At 42.0% G+C, this 27,949-nt stretch overlaps 1 protein-coding gene across 1 annotated transcript in view; it reads left to right on the plus strand.

Moving 5' to 3' along the window:
* Nucleotides 1-913: 913 nt before the first annotated feature.
* The window catches only part of EXTL3 (exostosin like glycosyltransferase 3), a 63,626-nt gene continuing 36,590 nt past the window's right edge, over nucleotides 914-27,949 (plus strand). The window contains exons 1-3 of the mRNA XM_060155768.1: nucleotides 914-1,030; nucleotides 18,333-18,425; nucleotides 20,008-22,636. Coding sequence (XP_060011751.1) covers nucleotides 20,489-22,636 — 2,148 coding nt within the window. The 5' untranslated portion in view covers nucleotides 914-1,030; nucleotides 18,333-18,425; nucleotides 20,008-20,488. The remainder of the gene's footprint in view (nucleotides 1,031-18,332; nucleotides 18,426-20,007; nucleotides 22,637-27,949) is intronic.

Below are 27,949 nucleotides of genomic sequence, written 5' to 3' on the forward strand. Positions count from 1 at the left end.
TCTTACATCATATTGCATTTACGGATAATGGCTTAAACGCATTCCTGAGTCAACATTAATAATCAGGTGTTGTCTTCCAGGATTGGTGGAGTTCCTCAACCCACTCCCATCATTTCAGTTAAACAAAAAGTTTTGTCCTGACTTTGCAAGTTTGAAGTTGACAGCGACGCGTCTCTTAGGGCAGTAGGAATATGTGCGCTTTTCCGCTCACAGGGGTTGGCTCTTAAGTATTTCAAACTGCATCGCCTTTTCCTCCCAGTTTTGGTTGATCACGCCAACACGACTGGACTAAACCATTGTTTTTGCAAACACCCGGGATTTTTTTTCCTAGGCATCACGCCGTCCGGCCTTTTCTTTGTTGTTAAATAATCAGAGTGTTTCACAACTCCAGACCATTGCCAGAGACCGGTAAGCTCACTGAGGAAGGCCTTTTCTGTGGGGATGGCTTTATTTTTAGACCTAAAGTTCACCGGGCCGCTCCAAGCGGCTGAGGTTCTGGAGTCAGAACGCGATCCAGAACCGGCGGGAGCATTCTCTTCGCAAGCCCCGGAGAGGTTTTTCGGAAAGGGTTAGGAGCATTGGTAGGACGCGGGTCTGAGGGCCCAGAGGGGCGGGCACGGGCTTCCTCCACGCGGGCGTCTCCCACAATCCCCGGCGCGGCCGCTCGCGGTGCCCAAGGCCTTGGCGGCCCTTCGGGCGCGGTCGGCAAAGTTGCTGACGCCCCGCCCCGCTCCTTTGCCCCAGCCACGCCCCTTTGCCCCCGCCCACCGCCAACTCCCCGCCCCCCACGCTCTCCTCGCGCCCCGCCCCCACCCCCACCCCCAGCTCGCGAGCGCCCGGGTTCGGCCATTTCCGGCGCGGCGCACTTCGGCAAGTTCCGCCGGCGCTGGTCGGAAATGGCTGCCAGCCTGCAGGGGGAGCTGAGGATCCGGCGCGGCCTGGAAGGCGGGCTGCAGGCGGCGAGAGCGGCTGTTGGGAGCCTGAGTCTCGCGCAGGCGGCGGTGGCGGCTCGTCCCTGAACTGGAAGCCGGTAGGACTCCTGGCGGCGGCGGGAGCCCGGAGCAGCCGGGGCGGCAGCCCGGAAGAGGCTCGTGGTAGGGATCCCGGGGCCGGCCGCGTCCGGGGCCGGCCGCTTTGGGGCCGCGGGAGCCGGCGAAAGGCTGCTGCCCGGTGCGGCGGGGGCGTGCAGCCTCGGAGTAGGCCTTCTCAGACGTCTCGGGAGAGGACTTCCAGAGCCTTAGCCACCAGCGAGGGGGGTGGGTAACGGGTAGCGGGCCCCCTCGGGGGTTTGGGGGGGTCTAAACGTGACCACCCCACCCCCAGACACCTCCTGGAGTCCCAGTTACCTCGGACCCACCTCTACCCCTTTTTCTAAAGGCTCGGCCTCAGCTGTGCAGCCCTCTCCCCTCCTTTCCCCTCCTGTGTTTGTCCAGCTGTTTGTGCAGAGCATCTTCGGTCCACGAAGGGGCCTCCCGGACTGCCCCCCCTCCCGTTTTCTGCGTGCACACACTCCCAGTTCTGCTTTCCGCTGCATTCAGACACAGCCGCCAGCAGCTGCTCTTCCTCTGGCTCTTTTCACTAGGCTCACCTCCTTTTATGAGGAGCCCACAGTCAGAATAGCCACTTCCTGCCCAAGGGTCCAGGTGCTGCTGTTCTGTGCTTCTGGGGCCCTGGGGCCCAGGATCTGAAGCGGTGGGCCCAAAGCTGCTTGGGCAGGAGAGGGGCTGCGGAGTGCGCGTCTACACGACTGAAATCTTAGCCGAGTTATTCGGATTACCCGGCACGGTTCAGTGCGAATCCGGAACCCTATGGAGACCGGGCAGGGCTGCCAGACTGCAGAGAGGCTGTTTCTCTTCTCCACGTTGAGCCAGTGGTTCAGAACCTTTTTAAGTTTTTGTGGCTCTCAAAAGATTTGAATTTGATGAATTCCTCCCTCCTCTTTTCTTTTCAGAAATTCTAAGGGGCTTCATCAAGTCCTCTCGGTTCCACTCGTTTGGAGGAGGAGAGGCAGAGCACATGTCGTTTTTTTCCCCATATGTGGTTTATCTAAGAGGTCTCTTTATATTTCTTCTCCTCGCTTTCTTTCTCCAATTTAGGTATCTTCATTTTTGAAGGCTGGGCTCCCCATGTTTTCTGACGTTTTTTAAAAGATCTGTGCATTGTAGTCACGAAGACGGCCTTTACCCCCGTTTTGCTCAGCCAGTGTCTCGCACTCTGGTTCAGTTATTCTAACTGTACTGAGTGCCTGGGATCGTAACCTGGGTGGTCCTGATAGTCTTGAGTGGAGCTCAGCGTTCTCACCAACTTTTACCAGGGGACTTTTAAATATTTCAGGGTGAAAGAAGACCCATGTTGTTAAACTCATACTTGGTGTGTTAAAAATACCTTTTCCTGTGGGAATTTCCTGATCTTCTGCTTGTGAGGAGTCGTTAGTACTCATAAATATTGATATGAGGGAAACTGGCCTCAGTGCTTTCTGGAAGAGGATTCAAATCGTGTATCTTCAGAATACTTGAAACATGGTTTATTTAATACTTGAAGAGATGGCCACTGCTCTCCGGGGGGCATACCTACTGGACAAACAATTGCCGAGCTTGCGTCTTCAGGTCCCCACGCCTCACTTTACTAAGGTGAAGAAAACCTGCTTAGCGTGTGTAGTTGGAATCTTTTTATGATTAGGTCTCAGAGTTTTAACCTGTGAATACAAAGAATTTAAGCAAACAGGTTTGAGAGAAATGAGTCAGGGGTAAAGTTAAGCCTGAGAAGTAGACTTCCAGGGGGTGAAGGGGGGAGATTCAAAGGATAGCTTGACACCATCAGAAGAATGTATGGGGATTAGATAAGGGCCTGCCCTTTCCCTCAGGGCTTTAGGCTAGCTGTTGATTGAAAACTCACTGAAGGGTGGTACAGGAGTGAGGCCTTGGCTGTGGTGGGCTGTGTGTGTGTGGGCGTCCCTAACTGAGCCAAGACTGGTAGATGGTCCGGTGGAGGAGGGTTGGAGATACTGCCTGAAGCAGAAGGAGATTGAGGTATTAGGAGAAAAATGAAGATCCCTCCTGATCTGCTGTTGGTAGAGGCTTGAATGTCTTTGCATATAATTACTTCAGAGTGAGGCAAGGAATATGAACCTTTCATAAAGTCGTAAAACTGTGCACTAGTTTCTGCTGGATATTAAGTTTAGCTCAGGAAACTTCTGTTAACATATTTATCTTCATTTTGTTTTTTTCCTCTTAATTTTCGGCAGCTGTTCCTTTTGAGAACTGGTAATGATAGGGTAACTAAGAGGAAAGAAAGGATTTTTCATCTATTTGTAGGTTCCTTGAAATAGTGGAGCTCAAGCAGACGGAGTTCGAGAACTCAAGAGAGATGGGGAGGCTCACCTCTAAGCATGATCTTTTCCTGCTTGAACCAGTTCCACACTCTTTGTACACCTGGAGTTTTTCAGATCTCTTTGGTGATATTACTAGGTGGAAAAGAAGCAGCATTAAAAATTTTATAATCTTGGGTATATAAGAGGAATATGAAGACCCCATTCAGTGACATATTTACGTCCTCTGCTCTTAGGTCATAATGTTTAGTGTAGGATTTTGCTTACGTGTACCAAAATGACCCATTAAAATCGCAGGGATGGAGCCATAGGGAAGATGAACTATGTCTCAGCATTCTGTGGTTTGTAACCTGGGAGTACTTTTATAGAAAAGTAGGCAAATTTTTTCTGTTAACAGCCAAATAATGAGTATTTTAGGTTTTGCAACTATTCAGCTCTGCTGCTGTAGACTGAAAACAACATATATTGATATATAGTACATATATACAGTATGTACATACAATAATACACACGTGCAATCCATAACTGAATGAGCAAGGCTGTATTCTAATGTAACTATTTACAAAACAGGCAGCTGGCTGTAGTTTGCCAATGCCTGCCTTAAAGTATGGCGCCTTCACACACATGTTGCTACTTTTCTGTATTTCTCAGTTTGACTGTGCCCAATACCTTTTAGGCTGATCAGTGTTATTAATGATTAACCCCCTGGATGTTTGCTTTTTTTGGCTGTTTATCTTATCCTCTTATATTGTCATCATTTTAACTGTCTCCTCCAACTTCCTTTTAAACCTTTTTTCAACAAACATTTGGTACTCTGAGGAATTTAAAAAAATGAATTAGATTTGGAATGTGCCCTTAGCCTGTATAGTAAGAGAGATAAGACATACATAAATACATTATGATGGTAGATTACAATAATGTCTTAAATTACTATAGTTCTTGGCGATCATATACTTTCATATATTTTTTTCTCACATAGATTTTGATCTTTATAGTAACTCTGAGAGATAAGAGGCTAAATGTTACAGTATTCCTTTTTTTGAGGGGGAGGAAGGTAGGAAAGAAAACTGAGGCTTGGGGAGGTTTAGTTATTTGACCAGATGTAGTAAGAGGCAGCATTCTTGAATTGGCTAATAACATTTACTGACCTGTCCCTCTTTGAATACAGTGATGTGAACCTTTCTGGGCAGCCCATTCTAATTTGCAGACTAGGTTTTAGGATGCTTTTCCTTATTGAGCTGCAGTTTGCCTTTCTGTGAGTGTCACCTTTTAGGGCTGTGTAGAACAAGTCTATTCCTTTTACCTCTGATAGTTCTGCAGATGTTGGAAGACAGCCATCATGTTTCCCAAGACACGAGTTGCAAATTAGTGTGCATGGATCAAGTGAGGCCTGTGCACATACCATTTGGCCACCCAACTTACACAAAGACTTACATTGGGAGCCAACTTTCAGAAATGCGGAGATTTCACATAAAAATCTCTTTTTCTGGCTTTTCTTAAGAAAAAATTATAGGCATTGGTGCTGTAGAGCTCACATTTCTGATGGTAGTAATCTCCCTTAGATGCTAAATATGCTCTCCATTTTGCTAAGGTCTCTGCCGGCCGCCTTGGTTCATCTGCTTCACTCTCAGGGCCTCTGTGGTCATTGAGATTACCATCCTTTTCCTAGGTCTTCTACTCCACAGGCTGTCGATCCCCATTTCCTTCAGCTGTTTCTTATTTGACAGTTTCAAATCCCCTCACCAATTTCTTAGTCCTCTGCCCTGCATTCACTTTGTTAATGTCCCTCTTAAAGTGTGGCCCTTAGCACAGTGTACAGTATTCAGTATACAGTGTCAGAGTGCAGAGTGGGGTAACTTTTACTCTTTTGTTTTTGACACTATACTTTGTTTAAAAAAAAAACCAGGGGGGGGCTTCCCTGGTGGCGCAGTGGTTGAGAGTCCGCCTGCCGATGCGGGGGACACGGGTTCGTGCCCCGGTCCGGGAGGATCCCGCATGCCGCGGAGCAGCTGGGCCCGTGAGCCATGGCCGCTGAGCCTGCTCGTCTGGAGCCTGTGCTACGCAACGGGAGAGGCCACAGCAGTGAGAGGCCCGCATACCAAAAAACAAAACAAAACAAAAAAACAGGAAAAACAGGTGATAGTCATATATTCTTGATTCACTGAAATTATAGTCAACTAAAATCACAACTGTGTGTGTGTGCGTGTGTGTGTGTGTGTGTGTGTGTGTGTGCGCGCGCTGTTATTAAGTTAAATCATTTCCTTGTAGTTGTGGGATCTAAGTGCCGAACTCTGCCTTTATCTCTTTTTTTTTTTTTTTTTTTTTGCGGTACATGGGCCTCTCACCGTTGGGGCCTCTCCCGTTGCGGAGCACAGGCTCCAGATGCGCGGGCTCAGCGGCCATGGCTCACGGGCCCAGCCGCTCCACGGCATGTGGGATCTTCCCAGACTGGGGCACAAACCCGTGTCCCCTGCATCGGGGTACAGGACTCTCAACCATTGCGCCACCAGGGAAGCCCTGCCTTTATCTCTTTTAAATGTTATCTGCTTAGATATTCCAGACTGATAAAATCTTTTTGTATCCTGGGTTTTTTCCAACCTTGACTTACTCTTCCCAGCCTGACTTCCTTTATTTCTGAAGTGGAGCTGTAAAGTATAAAGGCATTGTGGCTTAAAATGGAGAAGATAGTTGGTGAGGACTCCAAATTATTATTATTGGATTCAGTGGAAAATTAAGGGGGGCCTTAAAAGAAAGCATTATGCTTGAAATTTTGGAGGTGAAACGAAAGGAGGTCTTGGGGATAGCCTTGAGTTTATTTGTTTGTAATATTTCCCTCCCCGCCACCAGTAAACAGTATGTATGTGCTTTTTGTGTGCAAGGCAGTTGTAAGTCAGCGGGGTCCTAGAATCTCAAAGGATCTTTGAGGTCATGTAGTCTACCCCTTTAGTTTATGAGTTGAAAAAGGATAAGGAACATATGAGGCAAGAAAGACAGGAATTATGAAGTTAGGGGGCCTGATGAATCAGAAAGATGGTAGTAGCGATAAAGGGATGACAGAATCGGAGTCTCAAGTTGAATTCACCCATGCAGGTTGAAGTTGGATGCCTGAGTCATAAAGCTGATTTACGTATTGCTTAGCAAACTTCTACTTGAGTTTTCTATCTCATTTAGGGAGACTAGAGTCAACACTAATGATATCAATTGTATACCTCCATAGCATAAGGTGAAAATCTTATTTTCTTGAGGCATGGAAACCCTTAGAGAAATTAGTTTATGGTCTAGGCACTTGTGCATCAAGTTGACTGTTCCGGAAGGATTCTTCAGCAAAATCTATCTGAAGATCTTATTTTAAAAAACCTGTTTTAAAAAAAACACAAAAAAACCTGTTTTTACACCTCCTCCTTCCATACAGTGGAATCTGTATTTTTCACATATTGTGAACATTTTCCCATTTGATTTAAAATGATTGAAAAGCTATTGACAGAGAGAGAACATATTAATGACAGAGTGATAATCATATTAATGACATGGATTTATCATACTTAATATTTAACCTTCCTCCTAATCTTGGACATTTAATTTATAATTTTTTTTTGCTATTATAAAGAATGCTTGGTGATTACATTTTTATATCAATAATACAAATCTTTGTTCACATAGAATGCATTCCTAGAAAGTGAAATTGCTGAGTCGAAGATATGAATATTTTAAAGACTTGTTACAGATGGCAAGTTTACGTTCCTACGAATACAGCGTAAGAGTACCTGTCACTGTAGCTGCCAGCGGAGTACAGAGATGTACTGTACTTTATTATACTAAATGGTTTACTTTGTAATGTGGACATTCTTGATATTAAAAATCTTTTTTCTCATTCATGATTCTTTCTTAAGAATAATTTCTGGAAGTGGAATTGTAGGGTCAAAGTGAAGGCACCATTTCAGGGCTTTTATTGCTTAAGGCCAAATTGTGCTCCAGATAGGAGTGTCGGTTCTCCTTCGCAGCACCAGAGTATGGGAATGTACCCTCGTCAGTACCAGATACTGTAATTTTACTATTCTTTGCTGGTTTATAGGTGGAAAATGTCACTGTGTCTTGTTTTAAATGTACACTTCTTTGATTGCTGGGATGATTAAACATTTAAAAATGTTTAGCATTTGGACACCTTTTTGTGTAGCTTCCTGCTTATTTCCTTTGACCACTATTGTATTGCTTTTACTTCTGTGAAAGTAATGCTGTGTTGTAAATGCTTCCAGCAATCTTTTCACTGAATCTCAACTGAAAAAAAAAATATATGTAGAAGCCTTTGATTCTTACATAGTCAGATTTGTTGAACTTTTATGGATTCCACTTTTGCCTAGATTCCTGTAAAAGTGGCTGTACTTATCTTGTGGTGAAATTACATTTATGTTTTCCTTTTGTTCTTTTTGTGGTTTCATTTATTATAACTACCTCTTGAATCCATCTGGGACTTATTTTGGGATTTGGTTTGTCATGTAGGAATTCAACTTTATTTTTTTCTAAAAAGCTAATTGTCACGTTATTTATGGAAAAATCTAATGTGGTGTACTTTGAAGTGACTGCAGCAAGATAATATTTTTCTTAATTATGAAAGCAATACATGCTTATTGTAAATGAACAAAGCCAAAATGAGTCTTTTAAGTAAACAAATAGTAAACACGTGGGTAGCAGGGTGCAGGTCAGACACCTGGATTTGTATCTGGGCTCCTCACCTTCTTGCTGTATGGCCTTAGGTAGGTTACCTAACCTTGGGATTCACACTTATTTTTCTGCAAAGTAGAAAAAATAAGCCTAACCCCAAGATGGTTGATATGAGGATGAAATCAGAAAGTATATGTAAAGTGTGTTATCTAGAGTGCATTGTAAATATATATATAGTTATAACAAGTAAAAGGTCTACCCCCACGTCTTCCAAAAGTCTATGATGTAGTCTGTAGACTTCCTGCATGAATAAGGTATATGCTCTTTGACTTCCTTAGTTGTCTATAATTACATTGATTCAGATGTCATCAGTCTGAATGAGGATTGTCATCAGTTCTTTGTTAGACCAGTACTTTTGAGTTCATTGAGTAGTGTGTTCTGCACTAAAATCACTTGGGAGCTTTGTCAAACTGCGGGAGCTTGGGCCCATGCTTGGGAATTCTGATTCAGTTAATGTTTGGTGGGCCTGGGTTTATCATGTGAAAACATTCTTAGCTGAGTTGTGCATCTGATTTGTAACCCTAGTTAAAAACTGACTTATGAGACAATGTGATTTTGATTGTGGGATGTTATCAAACTGGTGGGAAGGGAAACAGATACAGGAATTGGCATAATTTTCCAATTGAGGACTTATCCTGGGAGTTGAGACTTCTGGGTTCAGGTTTATTGCTGACTAAATGCAGCAATATTGTGACCTGGGTTAATCAAGAATGTTAGTTTGCTTGTTAATACCTATACACAGTTGAGCAGTGGAAGGAACGCTTATTACTTATTGGTGAGCTCCTTTTGTGTCTGCTAGGGGCATCTGTGGAACACCTTTGGACTTAGAAATCTGTTCTTGAGACCAAGCAATATTTGTTTTTCCTTTTTTTCAAAGCCCTGTAATAAGGGTGGCTCAACTCTGTGGTTCTTTGTGATTGTATCATAATCTTGACTCGTAACTCGGTACGTATGTCAATGCACAACCAGTTTTTCTCACCTGATTTTGGTTTTGAATTGCTGACAACTTTTTATTTCCTTTGTTTTACACCCAGGTTAAATTTATCCAGTAAATAAACTGTGGTGGTTGTATTGTGAAAAACACATGACCTCGCTCTCCTGCAACTTGTGAATTGCCTACATTCAGTTTTTACAAGTGACTTTTTAACAACAGTTAGCTTCCCTGGAAAGTGCCTTTTGTTATTTTGAACCATAAAAGAGAGAAGTCATAGTCTTAATAGTAGTGCTAGTATTGGGAAATTTATTTTAGTTTGTTTAATTTGTTTAGCTTATTAACATCCTGATTTTTGAACTAGGTACTAGGTAACAGACTGTCATGCCTGTGCTTAGCAGGAAATCATGTTCCTTGGGGTTGTTATAGTATTTAAAAATCTCTGAAATATTGCTTTCAACAACCTTATTGAAATGGTTTTCTGTACAGAACTATCTTTATCTAGTTTGAAAGGCTTGTGGCAATGGCAGTAATAGCAGCAATGTACAAACGGTTCTGTAGAACCTGCTCCTGGGTTGTAATAGGATTCTACCTTCTTGATGGGCTCATGTAGTACTACCTGCACAGATGCACAGGTAGGTCATTCACTCTGAGTATATAGTTTTCTTGTTTTGTTTAGCAGATAAACAAATATGAATATAAGGTTGACTTTAGGTTTGGAATAGTATTACCATGTGTTTTAATTATAACTCATTATCTGTGGTTACAGTACAGCTGTAGTAATATGGATAATTTAAAATTAATTTATGCATGATGTGCCTATGCTCTGTGTTCCCTGAGTTAACATCACAGGCAGTTTATCATAATGGTTAAGACATAGAGAGTGTGGGCCTTAGAGTAACTGAGTTGAATCCAAGTTTTACTCAATATGGATGCCCCTGGGCAAGTTACCTAAGCTCTGTGCTTTGGTTTCCTCGTGTATAAATACAGTGGGAATACTAGTAAAACCTACTTCATAGGATTCTTGTGAAGATTAAGTGTGTGAAGGAATACAGTAGGTCTAACCTGGCACACAGTAAACATTCAATAGATGTTAGCTGTTATTATAGTTATTTAATATGTTAAAGGCAGTTGAAGGTTTCATTTGGGAACATCTGGAAGGTGTCTAGCTTCTCTGCTTCTTGCTCCATTCTCCCTTCATACGTTTCAGATGTAATGCATAACAGCAGCCCAAGTGGAACCAGCTATTCCCTTCTTTCCTCCCTTCTGTTTTCTTTCTCTCTTCCATTGAGTGTTTTACTTTAGTTCAGTTTATTTATTTATTTTTTAATGAGGAAGATTATACAACTTTGTTGAAAGGCATTAAAGAAGACCTAAATAAACAGTGATATGCCAAATCCACGATAGGAAGTTTCAATATCAGAGTGTTTTAGTTTTACAAGAAGAAAAGTCGAGTCAGTAGGATGGTTATTATATCAACAGACTCTTGAAAGCAAGGTCCTCATTGCTGGTAATGTTCCCACGGATGACGGAAGAGTTCGCTGTGGAGATAAGGAATGTTAGCAGAGAAGGCGTTCAAAGAGGAGGCGATGGTAGAGATGGTAGAGGGCACGGGTGTGTTGAGGCGTAGGAGGGAGGAGATGAAGGGGCAAGACAAGCATATGCAGAACTCCGAATGAGAACTCTTAAGCCCCAGATGACTTCTCAGCTTATCTTCTGGATTTTTGACTTGAATTACTTACCATTTCAGCTTTCCAGGAACATAGCTGGTTTCAGGCCCTCAAGTGAGTGGCTAACATATGAAGAATTCTACTTTCCATTTATCAGCAAGAAAATTTTGATTAGGGAAAGAGTAAAAAGTAGAGCATCAGCCGTGATTTGAATGATAAATCTCTGTGCACAAGTATTTTGAATTTTTTTTCCCTCTTTGTTGGGAGAAGACACTTAACTAACATAACCTCCTTATACTCAGAGGAGGTGTACCCTTGCTGCCATTGGAACATTGAGGTGTAGATGTCTGTGTTGCTGACCATTGGAAAAGAGATATCAGAAGGGAGATCAAGGTTAGAGAGGTAAATTTGAGAATCATCCAATCAGGGGGTGCTAATTGAAGGTATTGGCAAGCTCCAGTAAATGAAGATAAAGAGAGAAGAGGACAAAGGACAAACCCCTGAGGAATGTATTTAAGGAGTGGCAAAAGGAACCAGAGAATGAGCTGTTGCGGTGGAGAACCAGGAGAACGGATGAGTAAATTATATAAAATACAAACTAACTTAATATGAGACATTGGGGCAGGGATGAGGATGACAGAACTATTTGATAGAAATAAAGGTGTGAATAAATGGAGAGAATGAATGTTCATGCTTCTGGATAAGATTAACTATATAAAATAACACTTCCCTACTTAAGTGCAATATAATTTAATTCTTTTTATATATTACTGAATTCTGTTCACTAATATTTGTTCAGTGTTTTTTGTCTATATTCACGAGAGAGATTTATCTGTAGTTTTCGTTTTTGGTGCTCTCTTTGGTTTGGGTATCAGGGTTGGTAAAAGGACCGGGAATCTCCCCCCTGCCCCCACTGGAAGAGACCATGTAGAATAGGTATTTATACTTTAAACATGTAGTAGAATTCTCCAGTGAAAGCCTTTGGGGCTGGACATTTCTTTTTGGGGAGTTTTAAAATTACAAAGTCGATTTATTTAATAGTTAGTTATAGGACCAATTATCTATTTCCTGTTGGGTGAGTTGTGGTGTTTGTGTTTTTTGAGGCATTGGTTCATTTCATCTGAGTTGTCCAATTTATGTGTGTTAAGTTGTTTATACTTCCTTTGTTATCTGTTTGATGCCTGCAGGAACTGTAGTGATATCCCCTCTTTCATTCCCCATGTTGGTAATTTGTATCTCTTTGTCAGTCTTGAGCATGTTTGTCAAAATTATTGACAAACCTCTTGGTTTTACTGATTTTTCTCTTTTGTTTATATGTTTTTTATTTCATTGATTTCTGCTCTTTATTCTTTCTTTCCTTCTGCTTACTTTGGGTTTATTTTGTTCTTTTTCTAGGTTCTTGACGTAGGAGCTTAGGTTATTGATTTGAGATGTTCCGTCTTTTCTAATGTAAGCATTTCATGCGTAAATGTTCCTCTCAGCACAGCTTTAGCTGTGTCCCATAGATTTTTTAAATTTAATCTATCGTATTTTATTTACTCCTCACAATAACCCTGGAGGTAAGTAGGGATTTTTCAATATCACTTTAAGGAGGAAATTGTGTAACATTCTTAAATTCTCAAAGTTGAGTCCTGAGCTGGAGAGTCTAATTGCAAGTCCAGATGGCCTTCTAGCCTCCTCCTAGCTGTGAAATTCTCTCTCTTTATTTTTCAGTGTTTCATTTTCCTTGAACCAAGACTATATAGGCTCTAAATCTCAAACTTGATTGAAAATGAAAGTGTAAACTAAGACTCTTATCTAGTATTGTTATTTATTGAGCAGTGACCTGGAACCCAGAACTATGTGATATTTTGCAGAGGGATTTCAGAAGAGGTCAGAAAAATAGTTTCATTCTACAAAGAGTTTTTAAGTCCAGCTGGAGAGAAACAAATTCCTTAAATGAAACTAATGAACAGTTGATCAAATTCTGAATCCTCTAATACTGAATACAGTGGGAATTTAGAGAGTTCAGAAATCAAGTGTAGTTAGAGAAAACTATATGGAAGAGGTGGGACTCTAAAATGGCCCCAGAGAATAAGTGGGTTAGGTGGAAAAGAGGAAGAATGCTGTTCCAAGTGTCCAGTGAGTCTGTTGGGCAAGTGAGGTGGAGAAGGTTGGAGAAAGAGCACAACTTGAGCCAGCTCGTTCTTTGTGTAGGGTTGAGCTTGAAAGATTCACTGGACGTACGTGGAACAGTTGAAGTAGGGCATGTAGGTAGAGCCATCCTTGATTATAGAGGATCGTGGAAGTTTAGCAGAAGAGTGATTATGGGCAGCAGACTAATGTAAAAAAAAAAAAGAAAGATAAAACATTTAGAGATAGAACAATTGGCAAAACACATGAAGTGATAGTGCATGAAAAGAGAAGTACAGATACTCAATGAGCAAAAATTGTTCGACCTCCAATAATAAGGGGTAAATTAAAACAATAGAATGACATTTTATCAAACTGTTTTAAAAAAAAGGCATTTGGTTGGATTAATTAGGTTAATTAATGCTTAACTGCAGCAGCAGACTCTGAAATCTTAGTGGCCTAACATAAAAGTTTATTTCTCACTCTTCACAATTCAGATGACGCTCTTCTGTGGCTCCTCTCCAGTGGTGACTCAGGGGTCTGTGTTGCTTTTATCTTGCCACTTCATAGTTTTAGAGTTTTTTGCTTTCGGTCTCTCAAGTGGTGGGGGGAAGAAGAATCCATGGCTATTCTTAACTGCCTTGTACTGGAAAGGATACCTCACTTCTACTCACATTCCCTTTGGCAAGAACTAGTCTTAACGGCTGCAGCCAAACTGTAAGGCAGAGTGGGAAATGTAGGAGAGCAAATACATTCTCGTGGAGTAATAACCATTTCTGTCACACCATTATTGGCGAACGGATGCCCTCTGTATCGTTGGTGGGAGGATAAATGGTCATCTTTCTCATAGACGGTAATTTTTAAAAAGGTAACATATTCTTGCTCTGACCCATGTTAAAATTTTCTTTCTAAGGAAATAACTGTGGATGTATGCAAAGATAGCTACAAAAATAGTTGTTATAGTTTTGATTATAGTGAAAAATTGGAAACAAATGTCTAGCAAAAGGGGACTGGTTAAATAAATTATGGTCTTGCTGTATTCAATTATTGATGATCATGTAGTATAGCGTCTAATGATGTGGGGCATTACACTGTTCTTGTTATAAATGGAAAAAATCAGATTACAAAAAAGAACATATATCCCATTTTTGTAAGCATGTTTATTCATGCATAGACAAAAGACTGGAGGCGATCTCTGGTTTTAGGGTGTTTGCCAGTTTTAGTAACTTGCATTTTAGTTTCCACAGAGATAAGAGAAAGAGCCTTGCGCCTGTGAGTGTTAAACTGAGATACCAGATAAGAGTATGGATCTTCAAAGGGTTGAACATTCACTAAAGGAGTGGATAGACTAGAAAAAAATCTACCTGTGAGCACACACAGAGAGATGTCTCTCTTAGCAAGATCCAGAGCTGGTTGGGGAAGGGAATATTCACTGAGATCTCATGACCATGGATTTCCCTTCATATGAGTTTTGTGTTCAAATCTACAGTACTTGTGGGATCTGGGAGAATCTCCAGACTGAGAATTGACATAAAAAGTGGTGTAAGGCTGATAGTATGACAGAGGTATCTGGAAGACACAAACTGTTCTGGAGGGACGTATCCTCAACCCAGACCACAGAGATTTCCCAGAAATAAAGCACAACTAAAAATGAACTCAATACAGAATTATAAAGCATGGGAGGAAACAATCTACTATTCCTCGATGAGCAAGAATCAGCGGACAGAACAAACTAAACACCTGAAGAGAAGGAATAGAAAAGGTGAGAAAGAATAGGTGCTATCGTAAAAATAAGAGAAATTTTTAAAAAGGGGTCAATAGAATTTCTGGAAATGTAAAATAGTCATTGAAATTAAAACTCAGTGGGTAGGATAAACAACCGCTTTGACACAGAATAGAGAATTAATGAGTTAGATCAGGAGTTGGCACACTGTGGCTTGTGGGGTAAATCTTGGTTGTGGCTTAGTTTTTACAGCCTGCATGGAAAGAATGGTTTTTACGTTTTTGAAGGGTTGTTTAAAAAAAGAGACAAATGAAAATATTCTACATAGACTGTATGTAGCTCCCAAAACCTAATATATTTACTCTCTGGCTCTTTACTGAAAACATTTCCTGAGCCCTCAACTGGATAGACCTGAGGAAATTTCCAGATGGTAGCACAAAGGACAAAAGAGAAAGTATAGAAGAAAGGTTTAAAGACATGGAGTATGAAATGAGGAGGTCTGACATATGTCTAGTCATCTAATAGGAGTTCAAAAAGGAGAGAATGAGTGACAGGCTCTATACAATAGATAACCAACAAACTAAACAAGACTAAACAAACAAAGAAAGCAAACAGATAATGACTGAGACTTTTCTGGTTTGATGAGAGACACACATCTTAAGAACCAGAAAGTTTGATGAGTGCTGAGCATCCCCCATGCCCCAGATTCCACATGTAGACACATGCAGAATTCCAAAGGCAAAAAGATCTTGAACATAGCCAGAATGAAAAGTCAGGTTATCCACAGGCACAACAATTAGACCGACATCTCACATCTCAGCAGCAGTAATAGAATCCAGAGGATTCTTCAGTGTTGGTGGAAAAGAATTATTAACCTAGAATGGTATATCCAGCTAGATCATTATTCAGGATTTAGGGTGAAATAAAGTGTTTTCACAAGAAAACAGAGTTTACCACCAACAGACTCTCACTGGAGGCACTACTTCAGGAAAAAGGAAACAACCAGAGGGAAGGAATGAAATGCAAAAAGGAATGGAATTCTGAATAAGGAAATTGGTAGTAAATATGTGGGTGAATCTAAACAAGCAGGAATTGCATTAATGATAATAAGGGCTAACATTAAGAGTGTAAAAACAAGATGGAGCCGAAATATCAGTCAATACTGACGTACAAGTCAAGAGAGAGGTCATCATAGGTAAAGAGCTTTTATTAAGAAGAGCGATAAAATATTAGAGATAATGTTAAATTTTCAACTGAAGTCATAAATTGAATATATAACTGCCAGGCTGGTAGAGGGTTTAAAAAAAAAAAAAGAAAAATATGCCATCTCTTGGGAAAATTGTTTACTCCAGTGTTTATAGTTCTTCTAAACAGTGTCCAGCACACAATAAAAAATCATAAGATTACAAAGAAACAGGTAAATATGACCTACAATCAAGAGAAAAATAGAATAAAATCCACAGGTGCCCCAGATGTTGGAATTAGATAAGAAATTTAATTCTCATAAATATGCTAAAGAAAATGGAGGAAAAGATGGAAAAAATTAATAGATGAAGAATTTCAATAGAGAAATGGAATCTCTAAAAAAGAACTTAATGGACATTCTTGAACTGAAAAATATAATACCTGAAATTAAGAATTTATTGGATGGAATTAACCTTAAACTAGAAATAGCAGAAGAATGGTTTGGTGAACTCAGAGAGAGGTCAGTTGAAATTATTCAAGCTAAAGCATTATTAGATGAAATAAAAAAGATTGATTTAGAGTAATGCACAAGATAAACTGATGGGGAATGTGAGATTAGTCATAATGGTTTGTTATGGTCCAGTACTAGGTTGAAGGCAGTTGTATAAAAGGAAGGGATAAATGCAAACATTATTGTAAATTATTATTATTATAAATATATTATTACCATAATTATTATTATTACAAAAAAGAATGGATGCAGTTTGGCAGATCTAAAAATAACTCCAGGACTTGTAGCTAATAAATAGATTACTATATGCGAGATACTGTACAGGGTATTTTTTACTCACTGCTTTATCTCTGATTTTTATAACAATCCTGAACATGAATGTTCTCTTTTATTAAGAAAAAAATGCAGCTTAGAGTGGTTAAGTGGTTAAGTGACCATCTAATAGCTTACAAAGCTGGGGTTTGATCCAGGTCTGGCTTTGAGGTCTATACTCTTTGCTGTATATCACATTGTTTCTAGTTTGTAAGACTAGAAGAGTGTAATATCATGGGCAGAACTGAAAGTTATTGGAAAGTGGGAATATTTCGAACCATGTAATGGCCATAGTGTATCCTAGGGGAGATATCCTTTAGGGAGCTGGAAATACTGGTCTACTAGTATTTTGGGGGTACTTTGGGGGTTGCCGCCATTTCAGCGAATGGATTCAGTACCAGATTATGTCAAAAGCCTTGGGGAGCACTTTCTATATGAGGTAGGAGGATGACTGGGTGCCAGCAAAGCAGAAAGGGACAATACATAAATGAAAAGATATTATGAAGGAAATCAGTAGATCAGTGCCAGAAAGTGTCAGGGGGTAAGAAAGGCTACCTTAAACAGGAATATCAAGAAATTAAGATCTGAAGGATGAGAAGGAGTCAACCAGAGAAGAGCCTGGGGAAGAGCATTCGAGACTAAAAGATCAGCAAGTATAAAGCTTCTGAAGCAGTTAAGAGCTTGGCTGGTTGAAGAATTGAAAGGAGGCCAGTGTAGCTAAAGCTGAACGAGCAAGTATGGCAGTGATGTCATATGAGATTAGCTTGGTGGTCGGGGAGCTAGTTACGAAGGGCCTGGCAGTGTAGCAGGAAAGCACTGAAAATTTTTAAGGAAAGGAGATCCCTGGTCTAACTCATGTTTTAGGAAGATGATTCTGATTGCTGTGCATAGAATGCATTGTAGGGGGCAGGCTGACAAGTTGGGCATTCAGTGCTGTGGCCGATGACAGAATTAATGAGATTTCTCCTTATCAGGGTTTCAGGTGACATTTATTTCTAGATCCTAATACCTTCGTTGTCATTTTCCAGAGAATGACAGAAGAGGTTCTAAGCATTTTCTTTTTCTTTTGTGCTTCCAATAATTAGCTGTTTAGGAAAGAAAGTTCATGCTTTTGGGCACTGATGACACTTTTGCCTAATTTCAGTAAAAGAGATGGAACTTGATGGGGATAAATTGTTTTGAGTCATTGTTGAATTACTGGTTTCCATTAGAACGTTTGTTTCTATTCCCAGTTCTGTTCACTGTAGGTTAGTAGCATTAGCAATATTAGATTAAGTATCGTCAGTCTCCAAATAACTTTTAAAAAACATTTTGTTTAGACTCTGTATAATTTAGTTTTGAGTTTTTAATATGAGAAATGTTAAACATATATAAAAGCAGACATGCATGTATCCCCATAATTCAGTGTCAACAGCAATTTGCTCATGGCTAATCTTGTTTCACTGATATCCCAGAATACTCCTCACCACCCTCATCCTGTTTATTTTTAAGCAAATTCCAGGTAAATCCTCTATAAATATCTCAGTATATACTTCTAAAAGGTAAGGATTTTTCTGCGTTTTAGCATTTTGGTTTATTCCCTCTTAGAGCTCATAAATAAGTAACCATATAGCTGGATGGTTTGCCTTTGAGAATGCCGATTTATGCTTGTTGTCCCAGTGTATTTATTAATAGGACCCCTTTTCACTTAAAACAGTGCCTCCATTTGAGCAATAAATTCTATGCTCACCTTATATACATAAGAGAGACCTTTTCATAGTAGACAGTAAATAAATTCTTTAATAGCACCTTCAGTATTGAGTATTTTTCTAATAGCATGTCACTTCTCTATTTTCTATCAGGAGAGCAAGCCCCGGAGTTCACTATTTCCAGAAATTGTATACTGAAGTGTAACGCTACATGAGTCAGAGAAAGGAAGGACCCTGAGCCATATGGTAAGAAGGGAATGAATCAGCTGAGTCGCCTGGATTATGCCTTCTTTTTTTTCCTCCACTCCATTCTGTCTTTGTTACGATTTGATCGTAAGTGCAGAGAACATTATTTTGAAACCAAAAAGAGAGATTTTAACATTTGAATTAAAAGGATAATGCTTTAGAAACTTTGACCTACATACTTTGGGATATTTGGTCAGCTCTTAATTATCAAGTTTAGATCATCCAAATTTACGCTTTTCCATGATTGATTATTTTTTGGTTTTTGTTGTCCTTATCTCGTGGTCTCCTTATTCAAACCTTTTAGTAACATTGTCATCACTTTTAATTTTTATTTAAAGGGAGAGAAGACTCTATCAAACATTTAATAGTTATATATCCTTAACAAAGGTAGAAGCTAGAGAGAGTGACTGAGCATCCAAAAAGTACTACTTACTTCACACTGCCTTGTGGTAGTATCCTTGCTATTCGTTTATATCTTTTTAGGCTAAAGGAAGTTCCATGAGATCGAGGATTATTTTACATCCTAGATTTGCCCACAGTTATACTTAGCATGTCTTAGACATGGAAAAGTATGGTAAATACTTTTGGAGGGAATGAATGAAGGAAATTGGGGGTATTCTTTGGCACAGAACATTATGAGTTCACTTCTAGATGTATTGCATTTGAGGTGAAAGCAAGTGAAAAGCTTTTGTAACCTGTGATAGTAAAGTTTGGTAAGAGAATAGGACTGGGAATGCTGTTTCAAGATTTTTTAGCCTGAAGTACCCTCACATCCTCTGTCCTTTATTTTCATAGCAACACAATATATGTTGTTATCTCTGTACATTTATCTCCATTTTGGGAGATTAGAAACCTGGGGCGTAAGGTCTGACAGCACATCTCTTCCAAGGATAAGAAATAATGCCCCTCATTTCTAAGTATAGTGTTCTTTCTGAAAGACCAGGTTACTATTTCTATATTAAGGAGGAGCACATGATGTGTGCTAACAGAAGATAAATGAGAAGCAAACTGGAAAATACATTTTATCTCTGAATTACTGGACCCACTGCTGGGTAAAGATCAAGAGAGTTCTCATCAGCTTTTTTCAACTCTGAATATAACAAATGGAGCTTCTCACAGAGGTGTTTTTTTTTTGTTTGTTTGTTTTCCAGTAGTTCAAAAGGCAACTTTCATGTCAGGAATGAACATAGATAGGAGGGTGTTTCTCTTTGGCTAATGATGATGCCTGAGTCTAGAATAACAAATTGTGAACATTTTCGCCCTCTGTTGAATGTAGCTGGTAATCATTTTATAGGGCTCTAATGCTGCTCTATAGCCAATTAAATAGGAAGAAGGTGTGTGTGTCTAAACACTGAAACTGTTTTTGGACACTTACCTTATCCATCTCTTACTAACCACAAGTAAAATATCCATACCAAACAAAACCTACATTGGACTTAAAGTGTTATGTGAGACACACACCAATGATCGAACCATTGTTCCATCTTACAAGATTTAAGCATTTTCCAGAAAGTTACAGGGGGAGAGCAGGCTTGTTGAACATAATGTCTTCAAGACTGACATGCTTCTCTTTCTTTTGCAGGCCTGATTGTTGGCAATGACACTGTTAAGAGGCTGGCATTTGTTTCTGTTCTAACCAGCTACTTTATAACTGTCAGTAGTAACTATGCATATGTATTGGTCAGCAAAACCAAGGAACGAGAGCTATGGCAGTTGACAAAGTCAATCTGATTCCTGGGTATCTTTCCTGGGTTCCACCATCAGGGACCTCTTCCCTTCCATCTCATCAACAATGTGGTACCTTTTACTATTTGATAAAGATTAAGGACATGTTCTTTGGTCAACAACCAGAACTTAAAATCTGCTGGAGTAGGGTCAGAGACCATTTCAATCATAGCTGAGGAAAATGAAATTTCCGTTTTATTTGGTGCCTTGTCCAGGGAGCACACTAACTCTTTCGGAAACACGGGAGTGAGAGGAGGTTGAGTCTTGTCTGATAGCAACTCATGGTTATGGCGAGTGACCCAACGTGACCAGCAGGGGCAGGAGCCACAGAGGAACTCATGACGGGCTACACCATGTTGCGGAATGGGGGCGTGGGCAACGGAGGTCAGACCTGCGTGCTGCGGTGGTCCAACCGCATTCGGCTCACGTGGCTCAGCTTCACCCTCTTCATCATCCTCGTGTTCTTCCCCCTCATCGCCCACTATTATCTCACCACCCTGGACGAAGCGGATGAGGCAGGCAAGCGGATCTTTGGCCCACGGGCTGGTAATGAGCTCTGCGAGGTGAAGCACGTGCTGGATCTCTGCCGCATTCGAGAGTCTGTAAGTGAAGAGCTCTTGCAGCTGGAAGCCAAGCGGCAAGAGCTGAACAGTGAAATCGCCAAGCTGAATCTGAAGATCGAGGCCTGTAAGAAGAGCATTGAGAATGCCAAGCAGGACCTGCTTCAGCTCAAGAACGTCATCAGCCAGACCGAGCACTCTTACAAAGAACTGATGGCCCAAAATCAGCCCAAACTCTCTCTGCCCATCCGACTCCTCCCAGAGAAGGACGATATCGGCCTCCCTCCCCCAAAGGTCCTACGGAGCTGCCGGCTGCACAACTGTTTTGATTATTCTCGTTGCCCTCTCACCTCTGGTTTCCCAGTCTATGTTTATGACAGTGACCAGTTTGCCTTTGGCAGCTACCTGGATCCCTTGGTCAAGCAGGCTTTTCAGGCCACAGCACGAGCCAACGTTTATGTTACAGAAAATGCAGATATTGCCTGCCTTTATGTGATACTAGTGGGGGAAATGCAGGAGCTGGGAGTGCTGCGGCCTGCTGACCTGGAGAAGCAGCTGTACTCCCTACCACACTGGCGGACAGACGGACACAACCACGTCATCATCAATCTGTCTCGGAAGTCGGACACCCAGAATTTACTGTACAATGTCAGTACAGGCCGGGCCATGGTGGCCCAGTCCACTTTCTATGCTGCCCAATACCGGCCTGGCTTTGACTTGGTGGTATCGCCACTAGTCCACGCCATGTCAGAGCCCAACTTCATGGAAATCCCACCACAGGTGCCAGTGAAGCGGAAATATCTCTTCACCTTCCAGGGTGAGAAGATTGAGTCGCTGAGATCCAGCCTTCAGGAGGCCCGCTCCTTTGAGGAGGAGATGGAGGGTGACCCTCCAGCCGACTACGATGATCGTATCATTGCCACCCTCAAGGCAGTACAGGACAGCAAACTAGATCAGGTCTTGGTAGAATTTACCTGCAAAAACCAGCCTAAACCCAGTCTGCCTACTGAGTGGGCGCTGTGTGGGGAGCGGGAAGACCGCTTAGAATTACTGAAGCTCTCCACCTTCGCCCTCATTATCACTCCCGGGGACCCTCGCTTGGTTATTTCCTCTGGGTGTGCCACACGGCTCTTTGAAGCCCTGGAGGTTGGTGCTGTCCCAGTTGTGCTTGGGGAGCACGTGCAGCTTCCTTACCAGGACGTGCTGCAGTGGAGCGAGGCCGCCCTGGTGGTGCCCAAGCCACGAGTGACCGAGGTCCACTTCCTACTACGGAGCCTCTCCGACAGCGACCTTCTGGCCATGAGGCGGCAAGGCCGCTTCCTCTGGGAGACTTACTTCTCCACCGCGGACAGTATTTTCAGTACTGTGCTGGCTGTGATTAGGACTCGCATCCAGATCCCAGCCGCTCCCATCCGGGAAGAGGCGGCGGCCGAGATCCCCCATCGCTCAGGCAAGGCAGCCGGCACTGACCCCAACATGGCCGACAATGGGGACTTGGACCTGGGGCCCGTGGAGACGGAGCCGCCCTACGCCTCCCCCAAGTACCTCCGCAACTTCACCTTGACCGTCACGGACTTCTATCGCAGCTGGAACTCTGCGCCAGGACCTTTCCATCTTTTCCCCCACACACCGTTTGACCCTGTGCTGCCCTCAGAGGCCAAATTCTTGGGCTCTGGGACTGGCTTTCGGCCTATTGGTGGCGGGGCCGGGGGCTCCGGCAAGGAGTTCCAGGCCTCGCTGGGCGGCAACGTCCCACGGGAACAGTTCACAGTGGTGATGCTGACCTACGAGCGGGAGGAGGTGCTCATGAACTCGCTCGAGAGGCTGAATGGCCTCCCTTACCTGAACAAGGTCGTGGTGGTGTGGAATTCTCCCAAGCTGCCCTCAGAGGACCTTCTGTGGCCTGACATTGGCGTCCCCATCATGGTAATAGAAGCATGAGCCTTTTGTTTTACTGCATGAGAGAGGAATTCATTCTTAATCTCTTTTCCATAAACATGCTTTTTTTAAAAAAAAAAACCTATACAGATTCTTTCCCCATGAAATTTTCTCCTTGCCTCTATTTCATTCCTTTCAGGCCTTGCCAGTTCCCTCTCTGCTACTTACTTTAGAAATCTCCTAAGACGCTCCAGTACCGAAACTGGCCCTGTGAAGGTTTACAAAACCCTGTCACTGACCTCATGGACTTATTCTGTGTCATCACAAAGATGTTGATAATGAGAATGGTGATGAAAAGCTAACATTTATGAAGCACTCCTAGTCTAGGCACTATAATTTAGCATTTGTGGAACTTATATAATGAACTAGTACGGTTTCTTCATTTTAAATCTGTGGAAACTGAGGCTTAGAGAGGTTAATTATTTTGCCCAAGGTCATGATTAGCAATCATGGAGGAGCTGAGTCTTAGTGTGTCTGATTCCAGAAGCTGCGGTGTTAATCACCTCCCAAAGGATTTAGGAAGGAGACCTGTTTCATTTCACAGGATCGGGTACAAGTCCTCTGGGAGACTGGTGTCGGGGGTTTGATGTTTTTGGAGTTGGAGATCCTGAACCTTTTCTGTAGTCTCTTGCAGGTACTTTCTCATTCTTTACTCCATCTGTTATGGTTAGGATGCTGTATTTTACAGGAAAAGTAATAGCCAAATATGCAGGATAGAGCTTTAGTTCTGAGTACTTTGTTTATCCACCTTCTGATGTAAACTTGTCAATCTAGAGGGAGATTACCCATTTCTCTTAAATGTGAGGCCTTAGAGCAAATCTTAAGCCACCTGGCAACTACTTACCCTGCAGCTTAGGTACTTTCCAGAAAAAGGTAGCAAAGAAGGGCAAAGGTCTGATGGGCCATCATTGCTAGAAGCTTGCTTAAGAAAATTAGTGTAGTATTTAGGAAGAATTTGCCTACAAGAGGAATGTTCAGGCTACACCAGTTTTTAAAAAATTTATTTCATTAAGGAACTAATTCACGTGAAATATTTTCTAAGCAGCATCATGGTATAATGGAAAAGTATGCATTTTGGAGTGATATAGACCTGGGATTAAGTAGTCATTTTGTCATCTTTGGTAAGTTAATTAACTCCTTTGACTTCAGGATTAAAGAGAAATCTAACATAGTACAAGTAAGGAATCTAGAAAGGTGCCCCAAAATTATTTGATTCCTACTTATTTCTTCCTGTCAAAGGAGATGGAGGGCAGCGTGGGTGTTCTGCTTCTGTTAAGGACTCACTTCACTGATGAAGCCTTCTTGTATCTGCTATATAATTTCCCTTGTGTCATAACTGTTACCACTTTTTCTTCTCTTGTACAAATCTTTGTTTTAAATTTTCTTTCTTAGGAATCCTGCTACTCTCTTACTACTGCTGCTAATCTTTTCTTGTATTTTATTTAATTGAATTTATAATCTGAGGCTATTCAAAGACTGTAGGGTTCTACAAACTTTTGATCCCAGAATTTATCGTGTATATTAAGAAAGTGCTGAACGGGGAGATTTTTTTTTATTGACGTCTTCCCAAATACATTTCACTTATTTTCTTAGTTACAACTTTTGAATGTCATTGAAATTTTAAAAAAAAATTGTTCTGTGAAAGGTAGATGCTGCTCAAATAGAATAATAAAGCAGCCTTTGTTTTCCGTTTTCCTGAGTTTTCTTTGAATTTGATAGGGATGTAGAGAAGCCGATGCCACAACAGTTAACAGCGACTGAAATTTGTCCGAGAACTTACCAAAACTAATCCTTCCTTTTAACTCTGGTGGGAAATAAGTAGTCCTCTTCGATTACTGGGTAGCTCATTGCAGCAATACAATGCCTAGTCAGAAAATGCCAGAGACTTTGCAAATGGGGGGCTGTTTTGAATAGCTTGTTCGTATTAGTGATACACACTTTTTTCAGGTTCTTCTGAAAAAGAAAAAAACACTTTCAAGCTGGACAGTTTCACTCCATTCTCTAAATATTTGGACTGTTTTCTATTTAAGAGAGGCAGTATTTTTGGGCAGCAGTTGAATTGTCAACCTCTTGGGCGTAGAGTCAACACTCCCCAGGTATCAGGGCTACAAGGGACTGGCAGCTCTCCCCTGTGGGAGAATGGCACTGTTAGGAAGCATCTCAGAGTGGATTGTCCACCGAGGGTGAAGACGTGACCTATCCGTTATGTTACAGTTAACAGGTCTTTGTAAAGTTAGCAGCAGAGTGGTTCCCAGGCAATCTGTCTGATTCCAGTCCTTCAGGGAAAATGATTTGAAATGAGCATTTTGGCTAAAAGAATCAACCCAGGAACCTACATGCCATTTCAGAAAATCCTGGGCTGTTTGTGCTTCTCTTCTGCTCAGGGTACCAGCAGCACAATGGGCATGATTGCTAGCTGTTTGTGTAAGGAAAGAGGGGTTGTCTTGGGGGGTACCTGCTGGGGTTAATATGGTAAAATCCCTCATTCTTTTCTGTTACTTACATCGGGTCTGGCTTAGAGTAAATGTGATCTTCACGGCCACCCTCCTGCCCCAAATGCTTCATATAAAGAGAATTTCAGTTCAGATGGGGTAGGGCCTGGGCGTGGTGACAGCACTGCCCCCAGGGAGATGGGGTACGTGCCACCAGCTGCAGGGGTCTCTCACCTGAATGGTGTGGGACGGCTGCCCCGAGGCTGGGACAGTGGGTGACTGCTCTCTCGCCGTCTCTTGCCTGTTTTCTGAACAGTTGAATCAGGTTCCTTAGCTCCTGGAGCAGAAGACATGGATGTTTAATGGAAGTCGGATGGAGGGTAGCGTTGTGCCGGGGGTTTTGAAGGCTGTCTTCTGAAAAACTCCCTACTAGGTGTGGAGGCCACCGCTTTCATGCATCTTAAAGATCTTCCATTGTTTCCAGGCCTCCATTCTTTGAAATGATATGTCAGTGATTTCTCAGATTTTTGTTGCCCTGTATGTAATGTGTTATTTTTCTCTGGCTGCTTTCTTCTTCTTTAAATTTGGTTTTCAGCAATTTGACTGTGATATGCCTCTGCATGGTTTTCTTTGACTTGTGTTTTGATTGGGGTTCACTAAGCCTCTTGAGTCTAGTAATTTATGTTTTTTTAAATCATATTTTGGGGAATTTTTATTCAGTATTTGTTGATATTTTTCTGTCCCATTCTTGCCCTCCTTTTCTTGGGGACTCCGTTCTATGTATATTAGACCTTTTGATGTTGTCCCACAGTTTTCAGTGGCTCTGTTCATTTTTTAAAAATCTTTTTTATCTTTGATAATTTCTGTTGATCTGTCATCAAGTTTACTGACTTGTGTCTACACTGCTCTTAAGCTCATTGAGTCAGTTTTAAATTTCAGATACTGTATTTTCCAGTTCCAGAATTTCCGTGTTTTTAAGAATAACAGTTTGTTTCTCTGCTGAGATTTCCTGTTTTGTTTTTTTCCCATTCTGAGTATGCTTTCCTTCATTGAGCACAGTTATGATAGCTACTTTAACGTCTTAGTCTGCTAATTCCAACATATGGGTCATTTGAGTATTTGCTGTAATTGAGTTTTCTTTTTTCCTGAGGACTGGGTCGTGTTTTTCTGGTTCTTTGTACATCACATCAAACAGTTGTGTATTAAACATTGTGAATGTTCTGAAGACTGGGGGTTTTGTTTTATTTCTCTGAGAAGTGTTGAGATTTTAGTTTTAGCAGGCAGTTAATTTGGTTGGACTCAGACTGCACGTTCTCTCTCAAGTGGCAACGCAAATGTTAGTTCAGCCCTTTTGTCTTTAGCTGGTCTGCTTGCAAACAGCGCCAAGCATGCATGGTTCAGGGGTGGCCCGGAGACTGGGCAGTTTATACACGGTACATGGAGCTCCCCCTATCTGGCTGTCTCCATGCTGGAATCTACTTTCTTCCAGGGGCTGTGGCTGCCCCAAACTCTTTTCCTCATTCTTCAGGCCAGAAAGACTTGGGTGTTGTATGCGTGTTTAAGTCTTGCATGGTACCGACTTTGGTGTACTCTCAGGGCAAAAGCAACGGTGAGTCTCCCCGTGTCCGTAATTCCTTCCTAAATTTCAGCTCCCCTTCACAGTTTGTTGCCTTCTCACTATCTAGTGCTTTCAGGTAATGCTTTTTCGGTATTTTTGTCCAGAGTTTACGTTACCGTCTACAGGAGGCTGGGTCTGGCTGGGGCTTTTTCAGCCATCCTGGAAGCAGGACCCTCCAGGTGGTCTCTTTTTGGATACATGGCCCCGCCCAGAATTTTGGTTCAAGTTATTACTTTATTCTGACCAGTTAACACATCTTCTTCACTCTGCTTTATAGTCTAGAAAATTGTACTAAATAGGGTGGCCTTGTTGGAGCGTTGACTGGAAATGAGAACGTGAAAGTCTGTCCTTCTGGAGTTTTAAAACGTGGGCTGTTACGAAGGGGACGTTGTCATTCACAGTGTAGTCTTGCCCACTCAAAACATTGCCCATCTCTACGCCGCGTACTCACTTGTTTCTCAGTCTTGTGACAGCCAGGCCCTTGATTCTTAATTTCTAGTTCTCTTCTCTGTAAAGGGTACAGCTCATTTGCACAGGGAGCCTGGGAGGCCCTTTTAGAAGAGGTGATGTTTGAGCAGAAGCCTGAAGGATGTGAGAGAATGGACCACGTAAATTCTGGAGGAATATACAGAGAACGGCAAGTGCAAGAGGCTTGTTGGGTTCAGGACATGGCAGGGGGACCCAGTGTATTGGGGGTGGAGTGATCGACTGGAGAGTTTGAGCAGGTCAGAGGAGGCAGAGGCCAGCACATGTAGACCATGGTAAGGATTCCAGGTTTTATTCTCAGTGCATTAGGGTGCCAGCAGAGGGTTTTGAGCAGGGAGAAATATGGTATGTGTGCGACCGTGGGGAAAAGAGCAGGAACAGTTCAAAGGCTATTGCAGTAGCCCAGGTGAGGGGTGCCAGCGGCTTGGACGGGGCAGTCGTGGTGGAGGTGGTGATTCAGAGATAAGCTATCACGCCGCTCTGGGAGACTCCGAGGTCTCTGGAGGTGAGGCCAGAATGTGCCATGTTTCCAAAATGAAAACTGTAGAGATACGAGGTGATTTTTTAGCCCTTTTCCCTCTTTCCAAGCCCTTGATACTAGAATTGAACAAGGAGAGTTCTGTTCTGGGAACTTAATGTCATGCCAGCGTAGTTATTTTAGTACTATTGCCCCAGTAGTCTACTAAGGAAGACTGGAAGAGAAACTGGCTGTGTCGTCAGCTCAGTCATTAAGATTCAGGCTTGGGCCTCTGCCAGCCGGGCAGT

The sequence above is a fragment of the Lagenorhynchus albirostris genome, chromosome 7 (assembly GCF_949774975.1).
Source record: "Lagenorhynchus albirostris chromosome 7, mLagAlb1.1, whole genome shotgun sequence".
In the NCBI taxonomy this organism is placed as follows: domain Eukaryota; kingdom Metazoa; phylum Chordata; class Mammalia; order Artiodactyla; family Delphinidae; genus Lagenorhynchus; species Lagenorhynchus albirostris.